This window comes from Salvelinus namaycush, chromosome 3 (genome assembly GCF_016432855.1).
Source record: "Salvelinus namaycush isolate Seneca chromosome 3, SaNama_1.0, whole genome shotgun sequence".
NCBI classification, from domain to species: domain Eukaryota; kingdom Metazoa; phylum Chordata; class Actinopteri; order Salmoniformes; family Salmonidae; genus Salvelinus; species Salvelinus namaycush.
In genome coordinates, this window is record NC_052309.1 from 96,659,313 (window position 1) to 96,683,321 (window position 24,009).

Below are 24,009 nucleotides of genomic sequence, written 5' to 3' on the forward strand. Positions count from 1 at the left end.
GTTATTCATTATTATAAATTGTTCAAGTGTTCTACTCCGCTGGCCAGCACCTCGCCAAAATAGGTGTGCGTTTCTTTTGCCTCTAGAAGAACCCTTTTGAGTTCCATGCAGAACCCTTAACACAGAGGGTTCTACATGGAACCTTAAAGAGTTCTACCTGGAACCAAAACAGGGTTCTACCTGGAACCAGAAAGTGTTCTCCTATGGGGACAGCCGAAGAACCCTTTTGAAACCCTTAGAATGTATTTCTTCCTCTCCAGGCATCGGAGACAACTCTGGAGTACCCAGGCTGGGCCCTGGCCATGTTGGCCATGCTGATCCTGGCTGCCACCCTGCCTGTCCCTGTTGGCTACTTCCACTCCTGGCTGAAGAACCGTGGCATGGGCCCCGAGGGGGAGCTCGCGGGCCAGGAGATAGACCGAGAGAGGTACACCAAGTGCAACTCCAGAGACGCCCTGGACTCCAACTCCCAGCATACCCCTTCGGTGGAGGATGATGGCCGACCCAGGGCTAGCTTCCTACCACTAGGCCTCGACCACTACAGACTCCTCCCACAACAGGAAGATGTGGAGGAGGAGGAAGAGGATACGATGTGAGAGGGGTTTGAGAATCGAGGGACGAAGAGAGGAGAGTGGCAGTGGGAAAGAGAGACCCACTTTAGAGAGAGAGAGAGAGAGAGAGAGAGAGCGTCTCTTGACTGAAATAGTGGAAAGGACTCCACTTATATCCCCAGACTTTTAATTGATAATGAATCTTAATAATGTATTACAATGTATATGACCGTTTATCCATATTACCAAAGAAACCTAACATTAGCACAATGTAATAACTTGTATCCTTAGTGCCAACGCACACCTATCAGTGGCCTATCATAAGTGACCTATCATAAGTGACTTATCAAACTTGACCTATCATAAGCGAGCTATTATAAGTGACCTATCATAAGTGACCTATCATAAGTGACCTATCTATCATAATTGACCTATCATAATTGACCTATCATAAGTGACCTATCATAAGTAACCTATCTATCATAAGTGACTTATCATAAGTGACCTATCATAAGTCACCTATCATAAGTGACCTATCATAAGTCCCCTATCATAAGTCACCTATTATAAGTGACCTGGGGTGGCAGGTGGTTAGAGTGTTGGGCCAGTAACTGAAAGGTTTCTGGATCGAATCCCCGAGCTGACAAGGTAAAAATCTGTCATTCTGCCCCTGAACAAGGCACTTAACCCACCTTTCCCTGGTAGGCTATCATTGTAAATAATAATTTGTTCTTAACTGACTTGCCTAGTTAAATGTACTATTTAAAAAACCAATCATAAGTGACCTATCATTGTACTGCTAAGTACTGTAAGAAGTGCCTTATGGTTCAAGTGCTGTATTAACACACCCAGGATCCTATTCCTTGAACTGTGATGACAGTTTCAACTAGCTGCTCACAGGTAAATGATATGTATGACTTGTATTCTTGGGTTTCTTGTAGTTTGACTTGATTCTGCTCCAAAGACACTTATGAAGGTGAGGAGTATTGAGGGAAGCGAAGGACTTTAAAGTCCAGCTTGTATATTGCATAGTAATACTCTTGTAAGACAAGTAGAGGCTCTGATCCAGAGAGCCACGAAATATATATTTGATATATTCTGATATGCAGTTTTTTTATTAGGGTGCTAAACTTAATTCAAGAAAGTAAGGAGCTGAATTTGGGGCAAAGATTGGTGAAGTTGTGCAGTGGTACTCGGTATGACCAGTGACCGCCCATAAACAAAGATCCTGCAAATGTAACTTCTAAAGGATGTTTAGAAAATAACATGCCTTGTGTCTGAGGTTTTACTAAGTAGTATGTGATGGTAGTGAGAAACAGCACAATCCCCATAGCTGTGTGTTAGTAGTGTTATTAGTAGTGCACTGACTGAAAGGGAACTTAACATTCACATCATCTCCTGATGCCTATTGTTGCCTCTGACCCAACGTGTCTGTCTGTCTGTCAGAGGCCCCACCAGGGGGCAGGTCACCAGGCAGAACCAGTGAGCTAGGGAGGCCCCATCAGGGGGCTGGTCACCAGGCAGAACCAGTGAGCTAGGGAGGCCCCATCAGGGGGCAGGTCACCAGGCAGAACCAGTGAGCTAGGGAGGCCCCATCAGGGGGCAGGTCACCAGGCAGAACCAGTGAGCTAGGGAGGCCCCATCAGGAGGCAGGTCACCAGGCAGAACCAGTGTGCTAGGGAGGCCCCATCAGGAGGCAGGTCACCAGGCAGAACCAGTGAGCTAGGGAGGCCCCATCAAGGGGCAGGTCACCAGGCAGAACCAGTGAGCTAGGGAGGCCCCATCAGGAGGCAGGTCACCAGGCAGAACCAGTGAGCTAAGTGTCTAATAATATATTTTGTACATAGTTTATATCCAGTTCATAAGAAACACTTACTTGAAACAGGAATTGCATTTTTTAATCTTACTTTCAATGATCTGCAACTTTACCTCCCTTATGATCTAGAGACCATGGTGCAAAGTCTCAGTCCTCAAAGCAGACTACTCCTTTAACCTGGTCACACTGCCGTTCTGATCCTAACCATACTGTTCTGGTTCTACTCCTTTAACCTCGTCACACTGTCGTTCTGATCCTAACCATACTGTTCTGGTTCTACTCCTTTAACCTCGTCACACTGTCGTTCTGATCCTAACCATACTGTTCTGGTTCTACTCCTTTAACTTCGTCACACCGTCGTTCTGATCCTAACCATACTGTTCTGGTTCCACACCTTTAACCTCGTCACACTGTCGTTCTGATCCTAACCATACTGTTCTGATTCTACTCCTTTAACCTCGTCACACTGTCGTTCTGATCCTAACCATACTGTTCTGATTCTACTCCTTTAACCTCGTCACACTGTCGTTCTGATCCTAACCATACTGTTCTGATTCTACTCCTTTAACCTCGTCACACTGCCGTTCTGATCCTAACCATACTGTTCTGGTTCTACTCCTTTAACCTCGTCACACCGTCGTTCTGATCCTAACCATACTGTTCTGGTTCTACTCCTTTAACCTCGTCACACTGCCGTTCTGATCCTAACCATACTGTTCTGATTCTACTCCTTTAACCTCGTCACACCGTCGTTCTGATCCTAACCATACTGTTCTGGTTCCACACCTTTAACCTCGTCACACTGTCGTTCTGATCCTAACCATACTGTTCTGATTCTACTCCTTTAACCTCGTCACACCGTCGTTCTGATCCTAACCATACTGTTCTGGTTCCACACCTTTAACCTCGTCACACTGTCGTTCTGATCCTAACCATTCTGTTCTGGTTCTACTCCTTTAACCTGGTCACACTGTCGTTCTGATCCTAACCATACTGTTCTGGTTCCACACCTTTAACCTCGTCACACTGTCGTTCTGATCCTAACCATACTGTTCTGATTCTACTCCTTTAACCTCGTCACACCGTCGTTCTGATCCTAACCATACTGTTCTGATTCTACTCCTTTAACCTCGTCACACTGCCGTTCTGATCCTAACCATACTGTTCTGATTCTACTCCTTTAACCTCGTCACACTGTCGTTCTGATCCTAACCATACTGTTCTGATTCTACTCCTTTAACCTCGTCACACTGTTGTTCTGATCCTAACCATACTGTTCTGATTCTACTCCTTTAACCTCGTCACACTGTTGTTCTGATCCTAACCATACTGTTCTGGTTCTACTCCTTTAACCTGGTCACACTGTCGTTCTGATCCTAACCATACTGTTCTGGTTCTACTCCTTTAACCTGGTCACACTGTCGTTCTGATCCTAACCATACTGTTCTGATTCTACTCCTTTAACCTCGTCACACCGTCATTCTGATCCTAACCATACTGTCCTTTCCAGGCCAATTCAGCTCGGCTCGGATCAACTCCATAGTGTGAAAATGACTGTTTTTTCATCCTTGCCTTGTTACCAGAGATTGATTTATCGCTGAGAAACTAGGTGTGTGCACACGTCAGCCAATCATTAGTTGATCATAAGTACCAGGGAGAAACACTAACCTAGCAGGACTGTGGATGTCGAGGGCCTGAGTTTATGCACCCTTGATCAAGACAATCAAATGTTACTGTATTTCTCAGTGTTGAGTTTACTAAGGTCAACTGTTACTGTATTTCTCAGTGTTGAGTTTATCCAGGTCAACTGTTACTGTATTTCTCAGTGTTGAGTTTACCCAGGTCAACTGTTACTGTATTTCTCAGTGTTGAGTTTACCCAGGTCAACTGTTACTGTATTTCTCAGTGTTGAGTTTTCCCAGGTCAACTCATTGATCCTGCCTGGTGAGTTTACCACCCAGCTCTGCCCATTCATGTCATTAGATATAAACTGGGATTTCTGAGCGCTCTGCACAGCTATAACCATCAAAGCAAAGCTAGTAGCAGCAATGGAGACTGCAGAGAGAACAGAATCGTCCACAGTTACAACTCTGACGTAGACTTCACAATGATTGTACAAACATCATCATGGCAACACAGCATGACTTAGGCCTTATTAGTAACTGTAATGAAATAACAAATGTAATGATTTAATACCAGACATGCACCCAGTTACAGACCTCTTCCACTGCTTTTCCATTGAAATAGTGTTTGAAATTAGTATTTGAAAAAAATAATTCATATGAAAAAGGGAATCCAAAAGTAGTGACAATTCCAAAACTTGTTTACGACCCTGTTATGACATGGTAATTACAAAGCTTATTTCATTGGTAGTTAATATGGTATAACAAGGCAAACGCCTATAGTGTCAAGTGTGGCCGGAAACATTACTGTACTAGAAGGATTGGTACACTTGTAGTCCCACAGTCAAACACACTCCAGGTCAGGGATGGGCAACTCCAGTCCTCCAGGGCCTGATTGGTGTCACACTTTTTCCCCGTCCCCAGCAAACACACCAGACTCCAATATCATGATCTTCAGTTTACAACGCAATTAGTTTAATCAGCCGTGTTTGCTAGGTGTGGGTGAAAAGTGTGACACCATCCCTGCTTCAGGGGAATGGAGTTGCCCAATCCTGCTCCAGGGGAATAGAGGTGCCCATCCCTGCTTCAGGGGAATGGAGTTGCCCATCCCTGCTTCAGGGGAATAGAGTTGCTCAATCCTGCTCCAGGGGAATAGAGGTGCCCATCCCTGCTCCAGGGGAATGGAGTTGCCCAATCCTGCTCCAGGGGAATATAGTTGCCCATCCCTGCTTCAGGGGAAAGGAGTTGCCCATCCCTGTTCCAGGGGAATGGAGTTGCCCAATCCTGCTCCAGGGGAATAGAGTTGCCCATCCCTGCTCCAGGGGAATAGAGTTGCCCATCCCTGCTCCTGGGGAATGGAGTTGCCCATCCCTGCTCCAGGGGAATGGAGTTGCCCATCCCTGCTCCAGGGGAATGGAGTTGCCCATCCCTGCTCCAGGGGAATGGAGTTGCCCATCTCTGCTTCAGGGGAATAGAGTTGCCCATCCCTTCTCCAGGGGAATAGAGTTGCCCATCCCTGCTCCAGGGGACTGGAGTTGCCCATCCCTGCTCCAGGGGACTGGAGTTGCCCATCTTTGCTCCAGGGGAATGGAGTTGCCCATCCCTGCTCCAGGGGAATGGAGTTGCCCATCCCTGCTCCAGGGGAATGGAGTTGCCCATCTCTGCTTCAGGGGAATAGAGTTGCCCATCCCTTCAACAGGGGAATGGAGTTGCCCATCCCTGCTCCAGGGGAATGGAGTTGCCCATCCCTGCTCCAGGGGAATGGAGTTGCCCATCCCTGCTCCAGGGGAATAGAGTTGCCCATCCCTGCTCCAGGGGACTGGAGTTTCCCATCCCTTCTCCAGGGGAATAGAGTTGCCCATCCCTGCTCCAGGGGAATAGAGTTGCCCATCCCTGCTCCAGGGGACTGGAGTTTCCCATCCCTCCTCCAGGGGAATAGAGTTGCCCATCCCTGCTCCAGGGGACTGGAGTTTCCCATCCCTTCTCCAGGGGAATAGAGTTGCCCATCCCTGCTCCAGGGGAATAGAGTTGCCCATCCCTGCTCCAGGGGACTGGAGTTTCCCATCCCTTCTCCAGGGGAATAGAGTTGCCCATCCCTGCTCCAGGGGACTGGAGTTTCCCATCCCTTCTCCAGGGGAATAGAGTTGCCCATCCCTGCTCCAGGGGAATAGAGTTGCCCATCCCTGCTCCAGGGGAATGGAGTTGCCCATCCCTGCTCCAGGGGAATAGAGTTGCCCATCCCTGCTCCAGGGGAATGGAGTTGCCCATCTTTGCTCCAGGGGAATGGAGTTGCACATCCCTGCTCCTGGGGACTGGAGTTGCCCATCCCTGCTCCAGGGGAATATAGTTGCCCATCCCTGCTTCAGGGGAATAGAGTTGCCCATCCCTTCTCCAGGGGAATGGAGTTGCCCATCCCTGCTTCAGGGGAATAGAGTTGCCCATCCCTGCTCCAGGGGACTGGAGTTTCCCATCCCTTCTCCAGGGGAATAGAGTTGCCCATCCCTGCTCCAGGGGAATGGAGTTGCCCATCTTTGCTCCAGGGGAATGGAGTTGCACATCCCTGCTCCTGGGGAATATAGTTGCCCATCCCTTCTCCAGGGGAATGGAGTTGCCCATCCCTTCTCCAGGGGAATGGAGTTGCCCATCCCTGCTCCAGGGGAATAGAGTTGCCCATCCCTGCTCCAGGGGAATAGAGTTGCCCATCCCTGCTCCAGGGGACTGGAGTTTCCCATCCCTTCTCCAGGGGAATAGAGTTGCCCATCCCTGCTCCAGGGGACTGGAGTTTCCCATCCCTTCTCCAGGGGAATAGAGTTGCCCATCCCTGCTCCAGGGGAATAGAGTTGCCCATCCCTGCTCCAGGGGACTGGAGTTTCCCATCCCTTCTCCAGGGGAATAGAGTTGCCCATCCCTGCTCCAGGGGAATGGAGTTACCCATCTTTGCTCCAGGGGAATGGAGTTGCACATCCCTGCTCCTGGGGACTGGAGTTGCCCATCCCTGCTCCAGGGGAATATAGTTGCCCATCCCTGCTTCAGGGGAATAGAGTTGCCCATCCCTTCTCCAGGGGAATGGAGTTGCCCATCCCTGCTTCAGGGGAATAGAGTTGCCCATCCCTGCTCCAGGGGACTGGAGTTTCCCATCCCTTCTCCAGGGGAATAGAGTTGCCCATCCCTGCTCCAGGGGAATGGAGTTGCCCATCTTTGCTCCAGGGGAATGGAGTTGCACATCCCTGCTCCTGGGGAATATAGTTGCCCATCCCTTCTCCAGGGGAATGGAGTTGCCCATCCCTTCTCCAGGGGAATGGAGTTGCCCATCCCTGCTTCAGGGGAATAGAGTTGCACATCCCTGCTCCAGGGGAATGGAGTTGCCCATCCCTGCTCCAGGGGAATGGAGTTGCCCATTCATGCTCTAGGGGAATGGATGACAAAAAGTGAGGGAGACTGAAAGACAGATACACAGTCCTGGGTTCACTAAGGCCTGAGGGTCAAGGACACACCCTGAGATAGATGAACTGCAGGAACGCTGGGTTGTAGTGATTAGGGCACAGCGTAGAAAAACGTTTTGAAACTAAGAACAATTGTTTTTTATTGTTCAGGTATCCGTCCCTGTTTCAGTCAGTTTTCTTCCCTTTGGTGCATAATAAACACTACCCTGTTGAGACAGTGAGAGGCCACATTGTCATCGAGAATCCGCACTCCAGACAATCAAGGCAGCTTTGTGTTTGTTTTTGTGTGTGAGTTCATTACAGCACAATCTTACCAACACCAAAGAAGTTTGCATGCAGTGTTTTACTGTATAATGTGAAAAAGCTTGTGCTATTATGCTGCAATTTCAGCTTAGCTTGATCCATGTTGAGGATGGGTTTGCATGGACACCACATTGGCCTTGTTAGCTCCCTAGGAACTGTGATTATGTTTGTGTGTATGCCTCTGACTGAATCAATGTCAGTGTAAAACTGAGTGTGTGTGTGTCTGTCTGTCTGTCTGAATATATATATGTATGAGTTGTTTTGAAAGATGTCTTACCTCAAGTATGTATGTTTTGTTGTCAAAAGAGGGGATTGTACTGTATATACCAAATAAAGCATACTTTTGAACAGGTGATTTACTGTTCCGTGTTTGTCTTTGGCTTCTATTCCTCCTAGGGCAGGGCTCTCCAAGTCCGGTGATGGGGAACTACTGGGTGAGCAGGCTTTTGTTCTATCCCAGCGCTAACACATTTCCAATAAGGATCTGCATAACTGATCATGGCCTTGAGATATGTTAAGAAAGGGGATTGAGATAGGTAGATAAAGGGGGTTGACATAGGTAGAAGAAATATCTATTATATTTTACTGTGTTCTATTCTAAAGCAGTGGTCCAGTGGATGAGCAGGCTCTGAGGTTATGATGGAGTTTTACAGTGTATTGGATTTTAAAGAGGCAGCCTGCTTTAGAATAGAACAAGAGAGTAGAATATAAGTTAGAAACTTAATTTTCAGTTTCGTGAGAAACGGAAATATCATATATTTAAAAGTCCAAACAAAGATAGGCTACATAAGGTGTGGATAGGCTGAAGCTAAAAAAAGTCAAACCTGTGGAACTTCCTTTAAACTGCTGCTCTCTACGGTCCTATTAGGTAGCCTACCCCTGGCCGCTCCTGATACCCTTCCCAATAACACCTCCTTTCCCCTGAAGTGTAGGCCTACTCTCGTTCACTAGGCTACTTCCCACAAACCTAAAAGCATTGGATTGGTGGAGGCATTTAGGCTAGAGGGTGTTTACACCAAATGTATTTAACCAGGGATTTCCTTCAAATCAGTGAAGGGGAAGTTAACAAGTGCAAACTTTGGGAGGAAGGACAGATAATTGCGTCTTAAATCTCTACAGATCGGTGTCCCACCCTCAGGGCGGTTGAGCTAATGTGCAGTAATGTGATTAGCATGATGTTGTAAGTAACAAGAACATTTCCCAGGACATGGACATATCTGATATTGGCAGAAAGCTTAGCTGTACTGTCCCATTTATAGTAGCTATTACAGTGAAAGAATGCCATGCTATTGTTTGAGGAGAGTGCACAGTTATGAACTTGAAAAGTTATTAATAAACCAAGTAGGCACATTTGGGCAGTCTTGATACAAAATTTTGAACAGAAATTAAATTGTTCATTGGATCAGTCTAAAATGTTGCACATACACTGCTGCCATCTAATGGCCAAAATCTAAATTGCGCCTGAGCTGGAATAATACATTATGGCCTTTCTCTTCCATTTCAAAGATGATGGTACAAAAAAAATACAAAAAAAACGGTTGATATTTTCTTTGTATTATCATTTACCAGATCTAATGTGTTATATTCTCCTACATTCATTTTACAATTCCACAAACTTGAAAGTGTTTCCTTTAAAATAGTATCAAGAATATGCATATCCTTGCTTCAGGTCCTGAGCTACAGGCAGTTAGATTTGGGTATGTCATTTTAAGCGAACATTTTATCAAAAGGGGCGGAAACTTTTAAACACTGTCGCCATCTAATGTGAAAGTCAGTGGCCACTAGATGGCAGCATGCACACACTGAGTGGAGAGACTGGTCACGAGGCAGTGCGTGTCAAAAATAAGTGGATGACAGAAAAGTTTTAGTATCGTGTTTTTTAATCACATGACGACAAAACTATGTTTATTACTTTTATCATGTCAATTGATTAAAATAATTTAAAATGGCAGCCTTGGCTTTAATATTTGCAGAGACTAGTCCTAGGCTACTCCAAATTATACATAGGTCTACATTTGGTGGATGAGAGCTCTAACAATGTTGTTTCGAGAGGGTAGTGTAGGCTATGCTATCCTGTGAAAGAAAAGTCACTTCCGAATGGGCGAAATAATAAAGATAGGCCTGCCTATAGGCTAGACTAGGCAACATCTAAATGTAGGCTATTGTATTTAGAAAGATACATTTTATGACAAGCAATTTCTGTTGTGTATCGGAGCGCAAGAAGTGGTAGGGGTGGACTGATGGAGTGTGTAAGAGAGAGAGAGAGAGAGAGAGAGAAAGAGAGAGAGAGAGAGAGAGAGAGAGAGAGAGAGAGAGAGAGAGAGAGAGAGAGAGAGAGAGAGAGAGAGAAAGAAAGAGAGGGACTGAGCTTAGAGCTGGAGTGCGCGCGGGATAGCACACCGGCTGGATCGGGGAGTCGCGAGGATGGAGATCCGACCAGACAGGTTTAAGGCGGTTGCAGCCAAGAATCTGGGAAAGATACACAGGTACCTCCTTAACTTCTTCACAATTGCTTATGGCTTGCCTTATTTTTCTGTAAACCGTTTGTTGAAAATAGTTTTTTCTATAGGCTGCGGTAATTGATCACCATCTGCTACCCATTCCCAATTCTTACCACCCTATAACTTTTATTGGTGATAGTCAAAGCCCAAAAGGGCAACTGTTCGTGAAAGGGACTAAAAAGAAGTGGCACTTTCAGACAATATAGCGCACTGTCGATACCTGGATCTCAGTGACGCTCACTGTATGCTAGGCGCACCTGGACTCGTTTGGACAGTGTGCGCTCAGGGGCACAGCAAAATGGCAACATCTGGTGTGCATCCAGAGATGGGGTGGACATAATCACCAGAAAACTAGAAAAACTCAAACAAATGGAGAGAGTGTATGTTATGAAATTCGATTCGGATAGGCTGTTTAACATTGTGAACTGAATGCAGTCAATTCAGGAATTAAACTGAAATTCCAATTCAATCATTTGAAAAGGGCATACATTTTCAATGACTTCTCAATAAACTGGAAAGTAGCTATTTATTTCAGAAGTACCATTTTTTTTAAATTCACTTCCTAAATGAACTGCTTTAAATTCGAATGGCCCCCAACCCTTGGATTGTAGGCTACCTAGATTGTTTCGGTCTTGGCGTTCAGGTGAGATGTGCCACTCTTGGTTTCAGCAGAGAGGGCGTGCGGTATCTGAGACCTGTGTTGCTCCGAGAGGTGTGATTGCGTAATGTTTTCGTGCGTACTTGACGCACACTGGCCGACTGAGAAGGTTGTCCAGATGGAAAGGAATAGAGAGAATCAGATTAGCCTCATGTAACATGGATGGTCCCCGGTGCCGATGACAGACCGAAACATCGACAGACAGACAGACAGACAGACAGACAGACAGACAGAAAGACAGACATACAATACCCATCGCCATTCTAATTGTCGCGTGTTCAAGCAAGTAGTTTACATTCAACCTGACGGTTCGATGCAATGGCTCTGAACATGTACATAGTTGGGACAGGATTTTAAACTTCCCCTGCAACTACAGGTGCGGATTATAGGCCTATCTTTCGCTATGCAATTGCAGTGGTCACGTGCATCCACTGGTTTAATTCATAATGTTTCCAATCAATTTTTATTTAGTAACTTGGAAATGTTTTCATAAAAAAGGCCAAGGGCCTATATGGCGTACAAAAAGGCCTACAATAAATAAATAAAAAGCTCCAGTCATTGTTATGATGACCAGAATTATAGATATGTTTGCACAAAATCATCTTTCAACATGAACATTTCATCACATTAGACTAAATGTCCATCATTTTAGCTTGGAATTAACTCATTAGGATATTTAGCCTGTGATTAAAATTGGAAATATTGTCAAATCAATAGAGGTCTTTCAAATTACTTTTGCCAGGTGTATTAATTGATTGGTTGCATTTATTCGATAATTAAATGTAGCGCGGTGCTCCAGCTCCAGCCAGACGAACTTCCGTGGGTCGACTAGGCCTACAGGTTGTTTCGTCAGACGGATTCTCCGTAGCTCGACTGGACACTCAGGCAGGAGTCACTGCTAAACTAAAGGCTATAAAATAGGTGTCGAACAAAATCACATTTAAAGCTCCTGCAGCCTCCTGTCGAAAGCTTGAATCGAAGCATAACTCCAAGCGTTTTGAAGATTTCAGAAATCTCACGTTTTCTTTATTATTATTATTATTAGCCCATTATTAATATCGTTTACATGTTTTATATATATTTACAACAGCATGGCCTAAACAGATGCAGCGTTACGGAAGGACAAACCTGTGAGAAAACACAATGTCATGTTAATTTAAACCGGTAGATAATCTACATAATAAATTACCATAAACGGTTTAAAATAGAATATTAAAAAGTGATCAATTGATCGTCTGTGTAGGTGACAAAAAAAAATCGAGATTATAGTCATTGATAGGGCCGCAAACTCGAGCTCTCCCGGGATTTGAGGTAGCAACCAAACATATAAATCCCCATCCTGAAATAGACCGTTTCTCTGCCCAGCTGTCGGTCCACGCAAATCCCCTAACTCTACCCCTCCCACAATCCCACTCCAAGCCCAGTCCACTGTCACTTCCTCTCGCCCCCCTCTTCTCACCCCATCCTCATTCACAGACCAGCCTACTCCATCATCTCATCCGGGGCCCCGGATTAAGAGTGTAAGGGCACGCGAGTCAAATCGCTTTTTCCCCCCTGGCTCTCATGAGGCACGTGCGTGCTGGTGTCCAATGCTAGTTGCTTTGAAATACTGTATGTGATTTGATTGGATTTGATTTATTTATATAGGGCCTTTCTACCAATGCTTTCTACCAACTGAGGTAGTAGGCTAAAGGAGGTACTGAAAGCGCTTTACATAGTAGGCTAAAAGGGGAAAATCACCTTCACACTACACTTCTGGCACGACTGTGAGGGCTTACCCTCAGAGGAACTAGCTATATGACTGTAGTGTATCAGACTGAGGGTTCAGAGGAACTAGCTATATGACTGTAGTGTATCAGACTGAAGGCTCAGAGGAACTAGCTATATGACTGTAGTGTATCAGACTGAGGGCTCAGAGGAACTAGCTATATGACTGTAGTGTATCAGACTGAGGGCTCAGAGGAACTAGCTATATGACTGTAGTGTATCAGACTGAGGGCTCAGAGGAACTAGCTATATGACTGTAGTGTATCAGACTGAGGGTTCAGAGGAACTAGCTATATGACTGTAGTGTATCAGACTGAGGACTCAGAGGAACTAGCTATATGACTGTAGTGTATCAGACTGAGGGCTCAGAGGAACTAGCTATATGACTGTAGTGTATCAGACTGAGGGCTCAGAGGAACTAGCTATATGACTGTAGTGTATCAGACTGAGGACTCAGAGGAACTAGCTATATGACTGTAGTGTATCAGACTGAGGGCTCAGAGGAACTAGCTATATGACTGTAGTGTATCAGACTGAGGACTCAGAGGAACTAGCTATATGACTGTAGTGTATCAGACTGAGGGCTCAGAGGAACTAGCTATATGACTGTAGTGTATCAGACTGAGGGCTCAGAGGAACTAGCTATATGACTGTAGTGTATCAGACTGAGGGCTCAGAGGAACTAGCTATATGACTGTAGTGTATCAGACTGAGGGCTCAGAGGAACTAGCTATATGACTGTAGTGTATCAGACTGAGGGCTCAGAGGAACTAGCTATATGACTGTAGTGTATCAGACTGAGGACTCAGAGGAACTAGCTATATAACTGTAGTGTATCAGACTGAGGGCTCAGAGGAACTAGCTATATGACTGTAGTGTATCAGACTGAGGACTCAGAGGAACTAGCTATATAACTGTAGTGTATCAGACTGAAGGCTCAGAGGAACTAGCTATATGACTGTAGTGTATCAGACTGAGGACTCAGAGGAACTAGCTATATAACTGTAGTGTATCAGACTGAGGGCTCAGAGGAACTAGCTATATGACTGTAGTGTATCCGAATCAAAGGGTTGAACTAATCCATACTTTGTAAATTATTGGTGTATTCACGTATATGGTTGGGCTACAGTACCAGTCAAAAGTTTGGACACAGCTACTTATTCTTGGGTTTTTCTTGTAGAATAATAGTGAAGACATTAAAACTATGAAATAACACATATGGAATCATGTAGTAACCAAAAAAGTGTTAAACAAATTAAAATATTTTTTATATTTGAGATTCTTCAAAGTAACCACCCTTTGCCTGTATGACATCTTTGGACACTCTTGGCATTCTCTCAACCAGCTTCATGAGGTAGTCACCTGGAATGCATTTCAATTAACAGGTGTGCCTTGTTAAAAGTTAATTTGTGGAATTTCTTTCCTTCTTAATGTGGTTGAGCCAATCAGTTGTGTTGTGAAAAGGTAGGGGTGTTATACAGAACTGTTATACAGTTAAGAAGTCCCTATTTGATAAAAGACCAAGTCCATATTATGGAAATTATTATGAAACCATGACTAAAGGACACCAATAATACTTGCTTGGGCCAAGAAACATGAGTAATGGATATTAGTCCGGTGGAAATCTGTTCTTTGGTCTGATGAGTCCAAATTTGAGATTTTTGGTTCCAACCGCCATGTCTTTGTGAGACGCAGAATAGGTGAACGGATGATCTCCACATGTGTGGTTCCCACCATGAAGCATGGAGGAGGAGGTGTGATGGTGTGGGGGTGCTTTGCTGGTGACAATGTTGGTGATTTATTTAGAATTCAAGGCACACTTAATTCTTATGGCTAGCGGAACCCCTCGACAACATTCCGCTGAAAAGGCAGCGCGCGAAATTCAAAAATATTCTTCCGAAATATGTAACTTTCATACATTCACAAGTGCAATACACCAAATTAAAGCTTAACTTCTTGTTAACTTCTTATGGCTGGGTGGCAGTATTGAGTAGCTTGGATGAAAAGGTGCCCAGAGTAAACTGCCTGCTACTCAGGCTTAGAGGCTAACATGTCAAACAATGTATAGAATAAATCTGTAGGATGTTTTTAACATAAATCTTCAATAATGTTCCAACCGGAGAATTCCTTTGTCTTTAGAATTGCAATGGAACGCAGGTCGCACTCACGTGTGCGCGCGTGATCAGCTCATGGCACTCTGGCAGGCCTCTGGTTGATTCAGCTCTCATTCGCCCCCACCTCACAGTAGCAGCCTCAAACAAGGTTCTAAAGACTGTTGACATCTAGTGGAAGCCTTAGGAAGTGCAATATGAGTTGAAAAACTACAAACCTCAGATTTCTCACTTCCTGGTTGTATTTTTCTCAGGTTTTCGCCTGCCATATGAGTTCTCTTATACTCATAGACATCATTCAAACAGTTTTAGAAACATCGGAGTGTTTTCAATCCAACACTATGCATATATTAGCTTCTGGGCCAGAGTAGCAGGAAGTTTACTCTGGGCACGCTTTTCATCCAAACGTGAAAATGCTGCCCCCTATCCCAAACAGGTTTTAACCAACATGGCTACCACAGCGATACGCCATCCCATCTGGTTTGCGCTTAGTGGGACTATCATTTGTTTTTCAACAGGACAATGACCCAACACACCTCCAGGTTGTGTAAGGCCGATTTGACCAAGAAGGAGAGTGATGGAGTGCTGCATCAGATGACCTGACCTCCACAATCACTTGACCTCAACCCAATTGAGATGGTTTGGGATGAGTTGGACTGCAGAGATGTTTATTTTTATTTTACCTTGGCAAGTCAGATAAGAACAAATTCTTATTTACAATGACAGCCTAGGAACAGTGGGTTAACTGCCTTGTTCAGGGGCAGAACAACAGATTTTTACCTTGTCAGCTCGGGGATTCAATCTAGCAACCTTTCGGTTACTGGCCCAAAGCTCTAACCACTAGGCTACCTGCCGCCCCAGTGAAGGAAAAGCAGCCAACAAGTGCTCAGCGTATGTGGGAACTCCTTCAAGACTTTTGGAAAAGCATTCCAGGTGAAGCTGGTTGAGAGAATGCCAAGAGTGTGCAAAGCTGTCATCAAGGCAAAGGGTGGTTACTTTGAAGAATCTCAAATATAAAATGAATTTTGATATGTTTAACACTTTTCTGGTTACTACATGATTCCATATGTGTATTTGTTTTGATGTATTCACTATTATTCTACAATGTAGAAAACAGTTAAGAAAAACCCTGAGTAAGTTTGTCCAAACTTTTGACTGGTACTGTATATTCACACAATGGGAAGTGTGTGCGTGTGCGTATGTGAGCGTGTGCGTATGTGAGCGTGTATACTGTGTGAGTGGTCTACCTCACAGACAGAGCCGTGATCCCTCCCTGTGAATGCTGCCAGGAGTTCATCTATTATTTAGAGTTTTTCTCCATCAGAATGCATCTCTTGTTTCTATATTAAACTAGGTAGGCAAATACTATAGTAGTATAAGGTACAGAGCAGCCCCAACACCCTCTCCTCTCCTCTCTAAGGTACAGAGCAGCCCCAACACCTTCTCCTGTCCTCTCCTCTCTTCTCTTCTCTACCTTCACCCCTTCCCTGCAGTCATTCCCTTGTCATCCGTCAATAAATAATAATATTTAGCAGAGGCTTTTATCCAAATACCATGCTCTACTAACTGGTGTACAGAGGACCATGCTCTACCAACTGATCTACAGAGGACCATGCTCTACTAACTGGTCTACAGAGGACCGTGCTCTACCAACTGATCTACGGAGGACCATGCTCTACTAACTGGTCTACAGAGGACCATGCTCTACTAACTGGTCTACAGAGGACCGTGCTCTACTAACTGGTCTACAGAGGACCATGCTCTACTAACTGGTCTACAGAGGACCGTGCTCTACCAACTGATCTACGGAGGACCATGCTCTACTAACTGATCTACGGAGGACCATGCTCTACTAACTGGTCTACAGAGGACCATGCTCTACTAACTGGTCTACAGAGGACCGTGCTCTACCAACTGATCTACGGAGGACCATGCTCTACTAACTGGTCTACAGAGGACCATGCTCTACTAACTGGTCTACAGAGGACCATGCTCTACTAACTGATCTACAGAGGACCATGCTCTACTAACTGGTCTACAGAGGACCGTGCTCTACCAACTGATCTACGGAGGACCATGCTCTACCAACTGATCTACAGAGGACCATGCTCTACTAACTGATCTACGGAGGACCATGCTCTACCAACTGATCTACAGAGGACCATGCTCTACTAACTGCTCTACAGAGGACCATGCTCTACTAACTGGTCTACAGAGGACCATGCTCTACTAACTGGTCTACAGAGGACCATGCTCTACTAACTGATCTACAGAGGACCATGCTCTACTAACTGATCTACGGAGGACCATGCTCTACTAACTGATCTACAGAGGACCATGCTCTACCAACTGATCTACGGAGGACCATGCTCTACTAACTGGTCTACAGAGGACCATGCTCTACTAACTGGTCTACAGAGGACCGTGCTCTACTAACTGGTCTACAGAGGACCATGCTCTACTAACTGATCTACAGAGGACCATGCTCTACCAACTGATCTACAGAGGACCATGCTCTACTAACTGATCTACAGAGGACCATGCTCTACTAACTGATCTACAGAGGACCATGTTCTACCAACTGAGCAAACAGTAGACGTGTCCTATAGCTTTCACCTATAGTATACAATCAATGTGCATTTATTTGGAATCTAGCTTATTGGCTAATGGTCATCACAGCAGAGCTATCTCAACCTATTGGCCATCGCAGCGGAGCTCTCTCAACCTATTGGCTATCACAGCAGAGCGTTCTCAACCTATTGGCTATCACAGCGGAGCTCTCTCAACCTATTGGCTATCACAGCGGAGCGTTCTCAACCTATTGGCTATCACAGCGGAGCGTTCTCAACCTATTGGCTATCGCAGCGGAGCTCTCTCAACCTATTGGCTATCACAGCGGCGCGTTCTCAACCTATTGACTATCACAGCGGAGCGTTCTCAACCTATTGGCTATCACAGCGGAGCGTTCTCAACCTATTGGCCATCACAGCGGAGGTCTCTCAACCTATTGGCTATCACAGTGGAGGTCTCTCAAGTTAGGCTGCTGGGGGGGGGGGGGTCATACACCCAATTAGTACAGCCTGTAACAGACCCCGACATGCAGGGTGACATTTTGGCAGAGACATAAAGTGGTATCATTGTCAAATTGATGGAATTCACGGTTAAGATACGTAGTGCCACTGTCATTTTAATTGCATCATATTGATGCAATTCATGTCATTCTAAACCCTCATATTGATGCAATTCATGTCATTCTAAACCCTCATATTGATGCAATTCATGTCATTCTAAACCCTCATATTGATGGAATTCATGTCATTTTAAACCCTCATATTGATGGAATTCATGTCATTTTAAAACCTCATATTGATGGAATTCATGGTTAAGATACACAGTGAGCCCTCCCCACCTCTCCTGTTATGGATGTCAAACAGGGACAGGTTAAGAAGGAAATGCTACCACAGGTATGGGGAGGGAAATGGTCACTTTCCACACTAGCGATGCCTTATTGCAATGTCAAGACAGTACTACTATAGTAACCTAGTGGTTAGAGACAGGTAGCCTAGTGGTTAGAGGCAGGTAGTCTAGTAGTTAGAGACAGGTAGTCTAGTGGTTAGAGACATGTAGCCTAGTGGTTAGAGGCAGGTAGCCTAGTGGTTAGAGACAGGTAGCCTAGTGGTTAGAGACAGGTAGCCTAGTGGTTAGAGACAGGTAGCCTAGTGGTTAGAGACAGGTAGCCTAGTGGTTAGAGACAGGTAGCCTAGTGGTTAGAGGAAGGTAGCCTGGGTGGTTAGAGACGGGTAGCCTAGTGGTAGCCTAGTGGTTAGAGACAGGTAGCCTAGTGGTTAGAGACAGGTAGCCTAGTGGTTAGAGGCAGTTAGCCTAGTGGTTAGAGGCAGGTAGCCTAGTGGTTAGAGACAGGTAGCCTAGTGGTTAGAGGCAGGTAGGCTAGTGGTTAGAGACAGGTAGCCTAGTGGTTAGAGACAGGTAGCCTAGTGGTTAGAGGTAGGTAGCCTAGTGGTTAGAGGCAGGTAGCCTAGTGGTTAGAGACAGGTAGCCTAGTGGTTAGAGACAGGTAGCCTAGTGGTTAGAGGAAGGTAGCCTTGTGGTTAGAGACGGGTAGCCTAGTGGTAGCCTAGTGGTTAGAGACAGGTAGCCTAGTGGTTAGAGGCAGGTAGTCTAGTAGTTAGAGACAGGTAGTCTAGTGGTTAGAGACATGTAGCCTAGTGGTTAGAGGCAGGTAGCCTAGTGGTTAGAGACAGGTAGCCTAGTGGTTAGAGACAGGTAGCCTAGTGGTTAGAGACAGGTAGCCTAGTGGTTAGAGACAGGTAGCCTAGTGGTTAGAGACAGGTAGCCTAGTGGTTAGAGGAAGGTAGCCTGGGTGGTTAGAGACGGGTAGCCTAGTGGTAGCCTAGTGGTTAGAGACAGGTAGCCTAGTGGTTAGAGACAGGTAGCCTAGTGGTTAGAGGCAGTTAGCCTAGTGGTTAGAGGCAGGTAGCCTAGTGGTTAGAGACAGGTAGCCTAGTGGTTAGAGGCAGGTAGGCTAGTGGTTAGAGACAGGTAGCCTAGTGGTTAGAGACAGGTAGCCTAGTGGTTAGAGGTAGGTAGCCTAGTGGTTAGAGGCAGGTAGCCTAGTGGTTAGAGACAGGTAGCCTAGTGGTTAGAGACAGGTAGCCTAGTGGTTAGAGGAAGGTAGCCTTGTGGTTAGAGACGGGTAGCCTAGTGGTAGCCTAGTGGTTAGAGACAGGTAGCCTAGTGGTTAGAGGCAGGTAGTCTAGTAGTTAGAGACAGGTAGTCTAGTGGTTAGAGACATGTAGCCTAGTGGTTAGAGGCAGGTAGCCTAGTGGTTAGAGACAGGTAGCCTAGTGGTTAGAGACAGGTAGCCTAGTGGTTAGAGACAGGTAGCCTAGTGGTTAGAGACAGGTAGCCTAGTGGTTAGAGACAGGTAGCCTAGTGGTTAGAGGAAGGTAGCCTGGGTGGTTAGAGACGGGTAGCCTAGTGGTAGCCTAGTGGTTAGAGACAGGTAGCCTAGTGGTTAGAGACAGGTAGCCTAGTGGTTAGAGGCAGTTAGCCTAGTGGTTAGAGGCAGGTAGCCTAGTGGTTAGAGACAGGTAGCCTAGTGGTTAGAGGCAGGTAGGCTAGTGGTTAGAGACAGGTAGCCTAGTGGTTAGAGACAGGTAGCCTAGTGGTTAGAGGTAGGTAGCCTAGTGGTTAGAGGCAGGTAGCCTAGTGGTTAGAGACAGGTAGCCTAGTGGTTAGAGACAGGTAGCCTAGTGGTTAGAGGAAGGTAGCCTTGTGGTTAGAGACGGGTAGCCTAGTGGTAGCCTAGTGGTTAGAGACAGGTAGCCTAGTGGTTAGAGGCAGGTAGTCTAGTAGTTAGAGACAGGTAGTCTAGTGGTTAGAGACATGTAGCCTAGTGGTTAGAGGCAGGTAGCCTAGTGGTTAGAGACAGGTAGCCTAGTGGTTAGAGACAGGTAGCCTAGTGGTTAGAGACAGGTAGCCTCGTGGTTAGAGGCAGGTAGCCTAGTGGTTAGAAGCAGGTAGCCTAGTGGTTAGAGGCAGGTAGCCTGGTGGTTAGAGGCAGGTAGCCTAGTGGTTAGAGCGTTGGACTTGTAAGCGAAAGGTTGCAAGATTGAATCCCCCAGCTGACAAGGTAAAAATCTGTCGTTCTGCCCCTGAACAAGGCAGGTAACCCACTGTTGCTAGGCTGTCATTGAAAATAAGAATTTGTTCTTAACTGACTTGCCTAGTTAAATTAAGGCAAAATAAAGAAATAAACATTGTAAACAACAAATAAAAAACGAATTATATATTTGTGTAATAATAAAAAATAGTTGGAGGCTTTTTAAAATGTATTGATAGTGACTCCCTGGTTTTACAGTATGTCACGTGGATGCTGTCTTTCTGTGTTCTGTGAACTGCCATGCAGTCTGCAGTGTGAGTAGTAATAACTCATATCTCTTCAAGAGCAGTCCTGTACAACTGCATGCTGTAGGTTTGCGTGAGTGTGTGTGTGTGTGTGTGTGTGTGTGTGTGTGTGTGTGTGTGTGTGTGTGTGTGTGTGTGTGTGTGTGTGTGTGTGTGTGTGTGTGTGTGTGTGTGTGTGTGTGTGCGTGCGTGCGTGCGTGCGTGCGTGCGTGCGTGTGTGTGTGTGCATGAGTGAGTTTGTACTAAGTTGTTTCACAATGTCTGGGTGTAATTTTGTGTCTGGGGTGTATAAAGGTCATGCAATGTGTGTGTGTGTGTGTGTGTGTGTGTGTGTGTGTGTGTGTGTGTGTGTGTGTGTGTGTGTGTGTGTGTGTGTGTGTGTGTGTGTGTGTGTGTGTGTGTGTGTGTGTGCGCGCGCGTGCGTGCGTGTTTGTGTATCTGTCTATGACGGAGATCGTGTGACAGGAGGGGGGAGTATGACTCCCTAGGTAACATAGTCCCATAGAGACACAATCTGTTCACTGGAGAGGAGGGGAGGGTGAGAACGAGAGAGAAAGAGAGAGAGGGGGAGGGGGGATGAGGGAAGCCATCACTGTTATCTTAATTCAAATGGCAATAGCAGCAATCATTTAGAGCGTCAAGAGGGAGATTTGAAGAGGATTTTAATCAATCTCATCAGACAAGCGTCCAATGTTCAATATGTCCGCCTTCAACTTTCACTAGGTTTCAAATAAACCACTGGACTGAACCGCAGGAAGGTTTCCACCCACTGACCTTCAAATGCTCTGTCTGAGTCCCAAATGGCATCCTATTCCCTACAGGGCTCTGGTCAGAAGTAGTGCACTATGTAGGGAATAGTGTGTCATTTGGGAGGTATGGATAGTAGACAAGGGCACTGTTCTGAAGCCCCCAACACCGTCCCTTCACCAACGACATCCAACATCTCTTCCAGTCAACCACTTTATTCATTTCATTCAACTTTAAAGCTGGAATCCTTAGTTGCTCCATCCATTTTTGGACGTATTAATTAATGATTTATACCCATTGATTCTTGAAGAATCTAACTTTTAAATGCCGCATGAGCTTAGTTTAACTGTTGTGCCCCATCAGAACCCCAAATATAAGCTTGTTTTACTTCAATGTTTGTAAACAAAGAAAATGTAAACAAACTCTGTATAGCCTCATAACATGGTTCAAACTATACTTTTCATATCATGGATGGTCTGTCCTTGCATTTACTGTGCACAGCTCTTGTTTTGAATTTTAGAGTGGTTACATGTCTCCAGGCCCATCCCTCAGTTCATTTTACCAGAACACAGGCGGGGCCCACTTGTTGTTGTCTCAATAAAGGATTCCAGCTTTAACTCTGTTTTTCATTAACAAATACCAAAGCTGAACACCTCAACAGTTTGATTATTTATCAATATTAAAAGGAATCAGCACATTTTTCCCCATTTCATTTAGTGAATGGTTTTGGATGGGTGTAGTTGCAGCAGCTCTTTCACAATCTCCCACCCACCTAACACAGTGACATAGTATCCTCAGTCCAGACTCCAGTGATTTATGTATGCTGTATGTCACAACATTAGACTGTACAGCAGACACTATGACAACAGTGGATATAATGACAATAGAGACAAGTGGAGGGAGGAGAAAGGATGACATAAAGACAGGATGAGAGGGATGGACAGCAAGAGGAGGGAGGGACAGCAAGAGTTTGAGAGGGACAGCAAGAGTTTGGGAGGGACAGCAAGAGGGGGGAAGGACAGCAAGAGGAGGGAGGGACAGCAAGAGGAGGGAGGAACAGCAAGAGGAGGGAGGGACAGCAAGAGGAGGAGAGACAGCAAGAGGAGGAGGGACAGCAAGAGGAGGAGGGACAGCAAGAGGATGGAGGGACAGCAAGAGGAGGGAGGGACAGTAAGAGGGTAGAGGGAAAGCAATCGGATGGAGGGACAGCAAGAGGAGGGAGGGACAGCAAGAGGATGGAGGGGCAGCAAGAGGATGGAGGGACAGCAAGAGGAGGGAGGGACAGCAAGAGGATGGAGGGACAGCAAGAGGAGGGAGGGACAGTAAGAGGGTAGAGGGAAAGCAATCGGATGGAGGGACAGCAAGAGGATGGAGGGACAGCAAGAGGATGGAGGGACAGCAAGAGGAGGGAGGGACAGCAAGAGGAGGGAGGGACAGTAAGAGGGTAGAGGGCTGCTCGCCTCCCTACCTCTGAGGAAGTACAGTTCCCGCTCAGCCCAGTCAAAACTGTTCACTGCTCTGGCACCCCAATGGTGGAACAAACTCCCTCACGACGCCAGGTCAGCGGAGTCAATCACCACCTTCCGGAGACACCTGAAACCCCACCTCTTTAAGGAATACCTAGGATAGGATAAAGTAATCCTTCTAACCCCCCCCCCCCCCCCCCCCCTTAAAAGGGTTAGATGCACTATTGTAAGTGGTTGTTCCACTGGATATCATAAGGTGAATGCACCAATTTGTAAGTCGCTCTGGATAAGAGCGTCTGCTAAATGACTTAAATGTAATGTAAATGAAAGTAATCGGATGGAGGGACAGCAAGAGGGCAGCAAGAGGAGGAGGGACAGCAAGAGGAGGGAGGGACCTCGGAAATATCATTATATATGGACAAGTGATCACTAGGGCGTCTGAGATTACGTAACATTTTACTCTCTCCTCTCTCTCTCTCTTGCTCCCTCTATTTCTCTCTGTCTGTCTCTCATCCTCTTATGAGGGGATTATCAGGAACGCTCTGTGAATTGGAGAATTTAATATAAAAGGTAACAAAAGAGTTGTCGTCAGCTCATTTGCCAAGCCAGTCTGTTCTATCTGTTATAACACACATGGAGGCCCAGCCAGTCTATATGTTATAACACACATGGAGGCCCAGCCAGTCTATCTGTTATAACACACATGGAGGCCCAGCCAGTCTATATGTTCTAACACACATGGTGGCCCAGCCAGTCTATATGTTATAACACACAAGGAGGCCCAGCCAGTCTATATGTTCTAAAACACATGGAGGCCTAGCCAGTCTATATGTTCTAACACACATGGAGGCCCAGCCAGTCTATATGTTATAACACACAAGGAGGCCCAGCCAGTCTATCTGTTATAACACACATGGAGGCCCAGCCAGTCTATCTGTTATAACAGACATGGAGGCCTAGCCAGTCTATATGTTATAACACACATGGAGGCCCAGCCAGTCTATATGTTATAACACACATGGAGGCCCAGCCAGTCTATCTGTTATAACAGACATGGAGGCCCAGCTAGTCTATCTGTTATAACAGACATGGAGGC

The 24,009-nt window shown here is 45.8% G+C and overlaps 2 protein-coding genes across 3 annotated transcripts in view; both read left to right on the forward strand.

Moving 5' to 3' along the window:
- The window catches only part of slc6a16a (solute carrier family 6 member 16a), a 38,997-nt gene extending 30,907 nt beyond the window's left edge, over positions 1–8,090 (forward strand). For both annotated transcript variants that reach the window (XM_038988335.1, XM_038988336.1), the window contains one exon: positions 261–8,090. In XM_038988335.1, the coding sequence (XP_038844263.1) occupies positions 261–596 (336 nt within the window). In that variant the 3' untranslated portion in view covers positions 597–8,090. The remainder of the gene's footprint in view (positions 1–260) is intronic.
- A 2,069-nt stretch (positions 8,091–10,159) lies between these two features.
- The window catches only part of slc17a7a (solute carrier family 17 member 7a), a 49,245-nt gene continuing 35,395 nt past the window's right edge, over positions 10,160–24,009 (forward strand). Inside the window, exon 1 of the mRNA XM_038988734.1 lies at positions 10,160–10,221. Coding sequence (XP_038844662.1) covers positions 10,160–10,221 — 62 coding nt within the window. The remainder of the gene's footprint in view (positions 10,222–24,009) is intronic.